Raw genomic sequence first — 12,621 nt, 5'->3', positions numbered from 1 at the left:
GAGTCAATCCATACAACAAGGCAACACAGAGAAACCCTGTCCAAAAAAAAAAAAAAAAAAAAAAAGACAAAAAATAAATTTAAAAAAAGTGAATGGGGACTACAGCAATGGCTTGGGAGTTAAGAACATTGGTTGACCTTCAGAAGATCCAGGCTTAGCTCCCAGAACTCACTTGGCAGCTCATAACTGTGTGAAACTCCAGTTTCAGGGGGCCCACTACCTTCTTCTAACATCTGTAGGTACTGCACATATATGGTACATTTGCATGCATGCAGACAAAATAGTCATAGATATAAAATGAATTTAAAAAAAAATCTCTAGGCAAATATATGGTGGAGAGTGACAGAGGTGCCCTTTGTTAACCTATAGCCTCCCCATCTCCCTATTTGCATAGCCCACACGTGTGCAGACACACACACCACACACACATATCGACACAACAGCAGTTTAATGATAAATATAGCTAAAATATACACATGATATTGAGCTTTTTATGTTGATCTTACAAAATTACTGTAATTAATATTATTGATCATTTTAATTGATTAGCAATTATTTTGAACTTCTTATATAGGTGGTATTATTTAGTAACACTATTAAATTTCACAAGTCTGTTAGCAAAACTATGTACTTTTCTTCATCTTTGTCTATTATTTTTTCTCATTACTTCAGTAAGAGCTTTAGAACACATACAATTTCTACTCTCAGAAAGTATAACAGGAATAGTAGTGTTGCTCATGATTTAAAGTGTAATAATTCATGCATGACATACTGTAGGATTCTAATAAATACATTTTTATCACATTAAAAAAAAGTTAAAATTTGTATTTTATTGCTGTCTTAGTTAGGATTTCACTTGTGTGAAGAGACACTATGACTAAGACAACTCCTATAAAGGTTACATTTAATCAGGGCTGGCTTAGAGCTTCAGAGGTTCAGTCCAATTATCATCATGATTGGAAGTATGGCAGGGTGCAAGCAGACATGGTGTGAAGGAGCCGAGAGTGCTACATCTTCATCAGAAAGTAGCCAGGAAGAGACTGTTCCTCAAGCTGCACTGGGTGGATCTTGATCATAGGAGTCTCAGAGCCCTCCTTCACAGTGAAACACTTCTTCCAGTGAGGCCACACCTACTCCAAAGCAGCCACTCCTCCTAACAGTGCCACTCTTGGGACCAAGCATATTCAAACCACCACAGTTACTATGGTTTTGATTTGCTTTTACTTTTCTATTTATTTAGAGAATCACCAACAGAAACTGAATTTTCTTTTCTATCTATCTATCTATCTATCTATCTATCTATCTATCTATCTATCTATTTCCTGTGCTTCTGGGGTCCTACCAGAAAACTCTTACTTGTACAAATGTCTTGAAGTGTTTTTCTAAAAGTGTCTTCTAGTAGTTTCCAATTTTTATTCTTACTTAGTTTCTGATGAGCCTTGAGTGTTATATAAAAAGAGAGGAGTTGAGTTCAGTGTTATTGATCCTCAGAATCTATTTTTCCCAGCAACATTCATTAAAGAGGCTGTCAGTCTACTGGGAATGTATGGTCTTGGCACCTTTTTTAGAAGTCAATCATTTGTGGAAGCACAGGTTTGTTTCTGGCCTTTCTATTCTGTCTATTCTGACAGCCCGTGCTAATTTCATGCCAGTGGCATGGTCTGGTCACTATGCTTGAAATCAAGTACTTTGGTGCTTCCTGTCTTGATCTTTGTCAAAACTGGCATGGCTATTTCAAATTCTGTGTCTTTTCATTGTTCTAGTTATATGAAGATTATGAATGATATTTTAGTAGAAATTACATTGATCCATTAATATGGTCATTTCAATTTTAATTCTTCCAATCCCTGAACATGGAAAGTCTTACACTTTTAGATGTTTTCTTCTATCTTGTTGATGAATATTCTTTAGGTTTCATGGGTTATATTTATTATTTAATGTAGTTTTCTACTACTGTAAATGGAATGACTTTCACGGTTTCCCTGCAAATTTCTAGTTAAAATAAGTATATGCAGAAAAGCAATGAATTATGTATGCTGATCTTGTACTCTGTTTTACTCATGGATTGGTTCATCCATTTTCCCTGGAGTAGTTCTCAAAGACTGCTGTGGTCATAACTCCCCTGGTTCACACTCATCTTGCAGAACCTCATGTAGGGATCATATTGGAGGATGATGACCTTACTTCATGTGGACTCCTTAGGTTGTAGTTAAATTGATTCAGGAATTGGGGGTTTTCATTCTATTCTTCCAATTTAAACACAAGGTAGTCTAGTACAGACACGCTTAAAGCAAGCTTGGAGGGTAGATTTTAGAAATCTTTCTTTTTCTTCAGCCTCTGACAGATTGAATGTAAGATGCCATGGTGAACATCTTTTTTTAACCAAGCATCCAGAGAATCCTATAGGCCTCCTGTACATGAGTACCATATCTTCCTCCAAATCAGGGAAAGTGCCTGATACTGTTCAATTACATCAAGTAGCTTTGTCCCTCAACTTTGTTTTTCTCTTTTTAGGTAGTCAAAAAAGTAGGTATTTGTTCATTTGAATATGTCTCAAAGTGCTTCTTTATGTCTCTCTTTGGCTTTTTATTTTGTCTACTTGGGTTTCCAAAGCGCTATCTTCAAGTCCAAGTATTCTATCTTCTCTTTATCCAATCTGGTTTGATGCTTTTGAATACATACATGCATACATCATACACACACACAGACACACACACACAGACACACACACACACACACACACACACACACACACACACACACCTTGTTTCTAAGTGTCTTAGTCAGGGTTTGTATTCTTCCACAAAACATCATGACCAAGAGGCAATTTGGGGAGGAAAGGGTTTAATTCAGCTTATACTTCCACATTGCTGTTCATCACCAAAGGAAGTCAGGACAGGAACTCACACAGGAAAGTAACTTGGAGGCAGGAGCTGATGCAGAGGCCATGGAGGGGTGCTGCTTACTGACTTGCTTCCCTGGCTTGCTCAGCTTGCTTTCTTATAGAACCCAGGACAAACAGACAAGGGATGACACCATCCACAATGGGTCCTCTCACTGCTGATCACTAATTGAGAAAATGCCTTACAGCTGGATCTCATGGAGGCATTTCCTCAAGGGAGTTTCCTTTCTCCGTGATAACTCCAGCTTGTGTCAAGTTGACACACAAAACCAGCCATTACAACTGACCCCTTGTCAACTTGACATACAAACACATCACTATTAAGCCTCAACTCCTACTTTCTTATTCATCCTCAAGATCTAAATAACTTTAAAAGTCCCATAGTCTTTATAAATTCTTACATATTAAAATTTCAATTCTTTTAAAATATCCAATCTCTTTTGAAATTCAAAGTCTTTTTACAATCAAAGTCTCTTAACTGTGGGCTCCACTAAAATACTTTCTTACTTCAAGAGGAATAAATATCAGGTCACAGTCACAATCATAAGTAAAATCAATCTATATCATATACATTTCATCATGTGTGCTTTCCCTATTATTTGTTGTAATAGTTGATTACTTCATCTCTACATAAGAATTATACTTCAGTATTTTAAAACATGTGACTTGCCAAGGTCTAACATGCCATAGTACCACAAATGAAATGGTCTGATATCTGACAATGATTGTCTCTGAGCTCTGAGAACAGACCACCTCAAGTCAAGACGCTGGCAGGAACCTGCATCCTCTGCAGGTTGTTACCAGAAGACCCTCTGCCTTTGAAAGGTTCTCGTAGATGCTTGAGATGGGTCAGCATAACTCTATACTTCCTTTTATTATACTGTGTGTGTGTTCGTGTATGTGAATCTCCCCATTATTCCCTTTTATAAGTACAACATTAAGACTCTTCTCAGCCTTAGTCATACCTACAATGACACAGTTTCCACCTGTGACCACATCCCACGATCTCTGTGCTCAGAAGCATCTGGGCAGACCAGTTCATCCACAATAAAGATTTCCCTATCATCTATATCCTAAACTGGCATACCCTGTCCAAACATCACTAACATGTTGACCAAAAGTTAATCATAATTTTATTATAATTTCAGTCTCATCAATTATGCATGCTACTGTCTGATGGATGATAGTCTCAATATCCTTGGAAATTAATTTTAATATCATTAAAATTAATCTTTCTTCTATTTCATGTTAATTTGTAATCATCATTAGGTGTAGTTTTAATAACTGTATATTTTCACACTTAATTACCATTGTTGCATTTTAATTTGTGAATTGTCTTTATCTCAGTTTTTAATATCTAATTTTCCTTTTTATTTAATTTTTCTTCCTTTGTTTTACATTTAATTCTTTAATGCACATGAACTTCATGGAACATGTATGAAGATAAAATGAGTTTTATAGCGATATAACATATTGTTGAGCACTGTTGTCTGTTCATGATTCTTCTCTTGAAATGAGCCCTTTCTTAGTCATTAATTCCTCAATATCAGCTTATATTGGTTTATTAATGTTTCATGCAATTATTATTGTTCCAGGATTATACTGTTTCATGTTTTATGCATTTTTAAATATTTTTATAGATCACTCAAATTTTCTTATTTTAAATAATATATTTTTTATTAATTAAGTTATTTATTTATTTTATATCTGATTACAGCTTCCCCCTCCCTCCTCTCCTTTCTGTCCCTCCCTCTTCCCTCCCCCCTCTCTCCCCATCTACCCCTTTTCCTGTTCTTCTCAGAAAAGGGAAGGCCTCCCATGGATATCAACCTGCCTTGGCATATGTAGTTGCAGTAGGACTAGGTGCATCTTCTTCTATTGTAGCTAGGCAAGGCAACCCAGTTAGGGAAACAGGATCCAAAGCAGGCAATGTAGGCAGAGACAGCCCCTGCTCCCATTTTAGGAGTCCTACATGAAGAAGACACAGCTGCACAACTGTTAATATCTGTGCAGAGGGCCTAGGTCTGTCCCATGCATGCTCTCTGGCAGTCAGTCCAGTCTGGACAAAGCCCTGTAGGCCCAGGTTAGTTGACTCTGTAGGTTTTCTTGTGGTGTCCTTGACCCTTGACCCTTGACCCTTGACCCTTCTGGCTTCTTCAATCCTTCCTCACTCTCTTCCACAGGATCCCCCAAGCTCCATTTAATGTTTGCATATAGGTCTCTGCCAAGGATCTTCCCAGCATTACAGGTACTGAGGTGGGACACAGAATTGGACAAAGGCCAAAGGTTGATGATCTATAGCCTTGTAAACTCTCTTATTGTTCTTGGGGCCAGAAGCTGATGGCCTCTGGAAAATTAACTCGTTCTTACTATTCTGTGCTGATAAGGTTGTTCTCTTTTACTCTGTAACTCTCGTACTATTTGTGTTTTAATAAGCACTGGTTTCTTACCCTGTAACTCTCTGTGCTTTAATAAGCTCTTGCTGACCAGGTGAGATGCTTACAACTCATTAACTCTTTGTGAATCAGAGAGAAAAGAAAGGAGAAGAATTAAAATCTTTTACACTAGCAATACACAGACACATGTATATTCACACACACACACACACACACACACACACACACACACTGGTAGGGCCCAACAACCTGTCTTATCAGCTCCACAAGTGTTCATTCATACTTACATACATACACATATACCTACACATGTGTATATAGATGAACAGACATATACAATTAGATCATGGAGCAGTGCCATCCCCCACAAGACACACACATACATTTGGTGAGTGGATGGGCAGAGCCCCAGATGTCACACTTTATTCCTTCTCTCTGACCTTCCTATACCTTCTTAGATCAAAATTCTTTAGAAAATTACCACATAGATAAAATGTTACACAAAACGGGAGTTACAGAAGGATGTTGGTATTAGGTTCAAAGCAGTGCTTCAGTCAATAAGTTCATGATACATTGAAAGCAAAAGTTTTGCATGGTCTCACTTTATTAAAGTGCACACTTGTGACTTCATCCTTGGATCTGACCTAAAATGAATGTTTTTCCATGTCCACAAATTTGTCCCAAGCCTATTTTTCTTTTTAGTGTGATTGTGAAAACTCAATGTATTTCTTATTATACAGCCTTTACTTACTATTCTATGAGGAGAGGGCACATTCTATTCTTGATTCTAACTTTATTGTATCTTTCTGGCAAAACAACTAAAACCATCTCTTAAAACTTTCTTTCTAAAATTATTTGAATCAAATCAGGAATTCTATTGAATCATTAATTCATCCAAATAGCATTAATTCATAAAAGTTCATCTTTATGTTGATCTACAGGAAATCTACCCAACAGGGTCGGCTAATACCCAGCAGTCATTAGACTAAGTAATAGTGAGAAGTAGAGATGTATCAGCTGCAGGAGCCCTCCTGAGAGGAAGGGTCTTAGGACCTCGCCTTGAAGAGCTCACCTATCACAGGCCATGTAAAAACTGGTAGGCTACCTCCACTAGTCTCCCAGATGGCTGCTGACAGGTCTCTGCATCCGTTTCCATCAGTTGCTTTGTGAAGCCTCTCAGAGGACAGTTATGCCAGGCTCCTGTCTGCAAGTATAGCATAGTATCATCAATAGTGTCAGGAGTGGACTCTCTCTCTCATGGCATGGGTCACAAGCTGTGTTTCCTTTTAAAAAGGTAGAGATGGAGACTAGAGAAACGGCCAAGCCCTTAAAAGCATTTGTTGCTCTTACATAAGGACCTGAGTTTGGTTCCCAGAACCAATGTCAGAAGGCTCACAAATACCTGTAATTTCTCCTTGGGTGGATGAAAACTTTCCAGAGCATAGAAATGACCTCAGGCAGATTTGGAGGAATAACAAGCTGTTATCTGGATGAGGAGGTACTGTGGAGGTTTGAGGAGGAAGGAAGTGCTTGTAAAGGCAAAGGTTTCAAAGACTTACATGGAATGGGACTTATGTGCTTCAGTTATGTCTGAAGATTAGCTTGTGGAAGACAAATGAGTCAGGAAACTGCAGTAACCTGGGACACGGTATCACTGGTAGGTTGTGAAAAGTGGGGAGAACTGATCACACCCCTACTTTAGAAAGGTTTCAGGGGCATGGTGTAATAGAAAGATAACAAAGGCATCAAAAAGAACAGAAAGGGCCCACTGATAGTAAATATGTGTTGAATGAATGAATGAATGAATGAATGAATGAATGAATGAACGAACAAACAGTGAATGGACCAGATTTAACAGCTGCATAGTGGTGATGACTTTGGAAAATGAATCATTCATTTGGATGATTGACATGAGTGACAGGTATCAATGGAGACTATCTAATGTAAATTATTCATTCAAAACATCAAACATTTAAAATAAATCTTTTAATCTATTTTTAAAACCCAATTACTATGATTATGTAGGTAATGACTTTTTATTTTGTTTATGTGTTCAGTAGATAGTTGATTTCTTTGCTATTTCATTAATGTTTGCAATTTCCTAGTGATGCTGTTTTATTTTGTGTGCTGGTTTTACAACTATAATTCCTGAAAAATAATAGCATTTTTGTACCTCGACTTCTAATTTTTATGTTATTTATTGACATATTTCAATATCTACTGGCAGAACATCTAGAGATAAGCTAAAATGATAAAACAGACTTTTGTGCTTGCTGATGGGGATGGGCTAATATTTCCATCATAAATAAATGACTTTAGTAATATTAAACTTTAGCAAGACACAGTCCAATCCTATTTAAAGTGGTTTCTAAGAATTATTAGGAAATTTTAGCAAATAACCTTTAATACTTATTAAAGTTCTGGTACAAATTGTCTGATGAATAGCTATGTGATCAATTAATATGTCATATCATGTTAGTCATTGCATGATTTGAGTCATCTGTGGGAATAATATCATTTTGGATAGGATATGTTATTCTTTTAAAATAAAACTTCATTTTATTTGCTCTATTTTAAGTGGCATTTAAAATATTTATGCCACAAATAAGCTTCATAACTTATTACTTACTAAAATATTTAATTTTATCTTATATTGAAAGACAATTCTGAGATACTATTATATAGACACACACTCTTTCTGTCACCAGGAAAGGTGGTTGTTAAGCTGTGTGGTTTAGGAAACATCATCTTACTGAGTCTCATTCGTGTTTAAGAATGGGAGGTCGCTCCAGCTCTGGTACCTTTCCTGATTATGAAGAGACACCTCTCCAGCTTTACTCTATAAGGAAAAGTACAGACATTCAAGAGCAGTGTTCCCATGTAAACCACAGGTGGCCGTATCCTTGTGATCTTAGCAGCTTCAGACTGGCCTGTGAAAACAGCAACTCAGGAAACACCCAGGAGCGCTCACAGGGACTCTGCCACCCATCTCCTGTGATGGCTGAAATCTATCAGGCCCTGATTTCTTCCAACTTGCCCTGGCAGGTGGACCCACCAGCCTTGTTGTTCTGCATGGTTCACCTGCTCTGAGTCTCCAAAGCATCACATGGAGGTCCAGGGGCCCAGATGTGAGCCTCCCTCTGCGGAATGTTAGCTTGTGATCTGAAGTCACTTAATCTTTGCAGATACCAGTTTGAATATTTGTAAGATGGACTCTTCATAATTTAATTCAAGTTTCATGGTGTGAGAAACCTCAGATGAAAAATCTTAGATAAATTCAACCTCTGTAATCATTATATGGTAATATAACTATTAGTATACAGCTTGAATTTCCCCAGTGTTTATTCTCTCAATAGTGTTGTGAACAATTAGCATGTGTGACCCAGTTCAAAGTTGGGTTTGCAGTCTCAGGAGTTGGGTAGCTGGTCCAAGGCATGTAGTAAGTGGCAGAGTCATGGTTAGATCCCAGGACCTCTAATTCTTTAACTGTCTTCTTTGTAGAACACATCTCCTTTTATTGAGTCTAGAATTGTCCCTTGTTACTTTTCAAGCATCCTGCCAGGAATCTAGCTATTTGCATTATGAGGCTCAGTGACCCCTCATTCCCTTGGGGTTCAGCCTTGAAATGGTTCCTTTCTAGTTTTTAATAGTTTAATGACTGTTCATGTGTATGTTCAACAGTTTCTGGAAAGCTCCATCTAACATTTATCCCTTCTCCTGATTCTCTTCCAGATAGCAGCTCTGTGGATGAAAAGGTTTTCAATCATACTTTTTTTTCTTCCCTCCCGACAGATCTTGTCTTTTGTACCTGTTTGTTTGTGACCTGTTAGCCTTGTTTTGGTTTCTTGCTGAGTTGTGGAAAATGCATGTCTTCCCAGCTTTCTGTTCTTTGTCCTTTAAGTGTCCCCAGTGTGTTGCATTTACAATGGGGTTGCACCTTGCCAGCTGCGCTTACTTAGCTTCTTCTATTTGCCAACCCAGGGGTCTGCTACTGTCAAACAGAGCATCCATTCTCAAGTCTGGCTAACTCCTGACCTTCCTGGCTGATTCATGGTCTCTCCTGCAACCTACCAAGTTTTAAGGGCAAAGAGTACTTGGAATATGATGCCTTTCCAATGCTTTTGTTTAAATGCAGCTGATTTCAAAACCTCCCCTCACAAAACACAGCTTTGACTTGGAGCTGACCCTGCTTAGCACTCATCATCTTGTAGGTGCTCAATGTGTAGTGCAGTCGGCCTGTGTCCCCCCAGTCTCCCACTCATAGCTGTACAATGCTAAACACTTGTTTGTTTTGTTTTCTTGTGATTCGTTTAAGGCTCGAATAGTAAGTGGCAACGATTTGGATGCTTCCAAATTCTCCGCACTCCAGGTGTTCGGTGGGTAAGTAAGTCTGACTCTCTCAAATTCATTTCATATGCCAGTAGTGCTTGGCTGTCTTCCCAATATAGATTTTGAAGGCAAGTTGTTTGCATCATGATGTTGGTGGTATGGCCAGCCTCACTGTTTTGTTCTGTTTTAACAGTAAAAGAGCTTTGCTTTTAACCATCAGCTACTTTTTAATAGTAGTTTTCTTAACACTACCCTGCATGCTCATGACCAAAAGTTCTCACCTGAATATATGTGTATAATTCAATATGGACATGTGCCTGAAGGAGAGAACTGATATTACCACATCGTTTTAGATCCTAAAATTATCATTTCATTCACAAACACAGCCATGCCATCACACGCTGCTGACTTACCTGAGCTATGGTTTGGTTTTTCCTGTTTCCTTGTATGTTATCTGTGCATGAATATTTTTACATATCAATAACTCTGGATTATCCCATTATTTTTCACATGACACGGTATTGCATGACCCAAGATAGCAAGTGTTCAACATTTAATCATAGAAATAACAAATACCCAAACAAGAATTGCCCTCTTTGAAGCCCCAGATTTCATACAGGCATCATTCTATGTATGATTCCCTGGTCCTTTCCTGCGACTGTGTTTATACCTGTTCCTGGGTATCAGTACTTAGGTACTGTCATCATTTCAGATTTTCACATAAATAAGGTCATTCTACATGTGAGGGTATAAGCGCTAAGTAAATGTTGCCTAATACTGAACTCTTAGAGTTGCTTGATTTATGACTAGTTCAAGCCTCACTGTGGCCTGGGGTAAGTACTGTTTTGACATTGTTTTTACAAGTGAGGACATCAATGTGTAAGGCCCCTGAGAAGGTTTTCTTAGTGAAGAGAATGGCAAGGTCAATATATAAACCCAAGTGATCAAATTCAAAAGTCCATGTGCTCAATCACTGTGCTGGTCCTATGTGCAGCCTGTGGTTCTCTCATTTTCACTCAGCCATGTACCTTCCAAACTTCACACCTCACTAATGCTAGATGAGGCACATATTTCAAAACATGTATGTCAAAGCACTAAAGGTTTCTACTGTAGTGGTCTCAAAACTGCTTTAGGTGCTATTCTCATAAATGTTCTATGATAAACATTAACTTAGGTATTTTCCCTCTATAAAAATTCTTTCATTACTTTTTGAGAAGTTCATGCATGAGTATTGTATTTAAATCATTATATCATTTTCACCTCTCTTTCTCTCCCTCCAACTCTTCCTGTACTCCCCCCACTCCCTCTCAAATTCATGATCTATTCTCATGCACTCAGCTTATGTATATGTGTTTAGGGATGGCCACTTAGGATGGGATGACATACCAGAGGGCTCATCCATAGAGAAAGCTGATTCTTCCTCCCTCCGTAGCCATTGACTGCCTATATCCCTTCATCAAAATTTTCCCACCTTTATGGGTATGTGAACTGGTATGGCCATTGTATAGGTATACTTAGATTTTAAGTGTAATTTTTTAATTAAAAAATAGACATAGTTTGTGTATATGTCTGTATAGCTATGAACATAGATTATATGTTATATATGTTAAAATTTTAATATATTTCTCTAAAAGCAACATTCTATATATACTTTGAGATTTTTAAGCTATAGGTTTTTATAATACGTTGCTTTATAATAGTCTCACTTCTTCAACTGATATTTTTATTAAATACACACTAGTTATTTTAAACTGGGATTTCAAGATTAAACTTCTTGTAAATATATATTTTTTCCAAAAAATATAATGAATAGGTATTTTATTATGTATATATCTTAGCTTTATGCCTATTGTTATGATTAACTTTCTTGAAAAAGTGACTTAAGGGAGAAAGGGCTGATTTTAGTTCATATTCTGAGTTGCAGTTTATCACTGTGGAGCAGTATCTATCTGCTGGTTCGTCACATTGCATCCATAAGGAAGCTGAGACCATTGGTGTAGACATGCTATGACTTAGAGGGCTTCCTCCCATCTTCCTCCCATCTATTCAATCCAGTATCTCAAGCCTAGTAAATGATGCTGCCCACGGTTAACAGGTCTTCCCGCATGAGTCAATGTAATGAAAATAATACTTTAAACACTCTCAGAGGTTCTTCTGCTAGGTGTTTATAGATGTGTCATTGAAAATTAACAGCAGCCATCTCGGTGTATATTATGTCTTTAAATATGTGATGAGTGACTCACATGCCTATGTCTCTCAGAATGATTTAAGCTTTAAAATCCTAAGGAGCACTATGAAATATCCAAGGGAAGTTCAGATAATTTATAACTCAGTTCTTCACTCTCCTATAAATGATATTACTTTGTTTGCTAAAACTTACAGCTAATTAAATAAGAGAATCATCTTCAAAAATAATTTGAGCTGAATTCCAGTTTTGTTGTGAAGATATGATGTGGCGTGGTGCCATGATAATGGGTTGTGGGCCTCTATCTCCACCCACCATGGTGCCCATCACTTCACAAACACCTTGATCCCATAACTCATGGTGGAACATACGTCTTTATCATTGTGATAACAACAGAGTCCTGCACCCTACTTTTATTAATTCAATGATGTGTAAATTTCTAACTGTATATGGAAGATACATGTATACAGGTAACATGTATGTGTGTATGTGCATATGCATATTTGTGTGCCTGTGCATGTGTGTATACATGTGCATGTATGTGTGTGCACTCATACATGGAGGATAGAGGTTGATACCCAGTGTTCTCCACTTTATTTTTTGAGGTAAAATCTGTCACTGAGCCCAGAGCTTGCTAACTCAGTGAGACTGGCTGGCCAACAAGTCACTATCTCTCTATCAGTGGGGTTATAAGGTCATCGCTTATGCTTGGCGTTTTGCTTGGATGCTAGGGATATGGCATCATGTTCTTGTATAATGAGTGTGCATCCCCCACACCTGTGTGTGTGTGTGTGTGTGTGTGTGTGTGT

General features: G+C 37.7%; 1 protein-coding gene across 5 annotated transcripts in view; it reads left to right on the top strand.

The window, feature by feature from the left end:
* Unc13c (unc-13 homolog C) overlaps positions 1-12,621 on the top strand; it is a 496,297-nt gene that overhangs the window by 155,573 nt on the left and 328,103 nt on the right. For all 5 annotated transcript variants that reach the window (XM_029543555.1, XM_021206602.2, XM_029543556.1 and 2 more), the window contains 2 exons: positions 9,031-9,053; positions 9,614-9,678. In XM_029543555.1, coding sequence (XP_029399415.1) covers positions 9,031-9,053; positions 9,614-9,678 — 88 coding nt within the window. The remainder of the gene's footprint in view (positions 1-9,030; positions 9,054-9,613; positions 9,679-12,621) is intronic.

This window comes from Mus pahari, chromosome 10 (genome assembly GCF_900095145.1).
Source record: "Mus pahari chromosome 10, PAHARI_EIJ_v1.1, whole genome shotgun sequence".
NCBI classification, from domain to species: Eukaryota; Metazoa; Chordata; class Mammalia; order Rodentia; family Muridae; genus Mus; species Mus pahari.
This window is presented reverse-complemented; position numbering and strand designations above follow the sequence as displayed.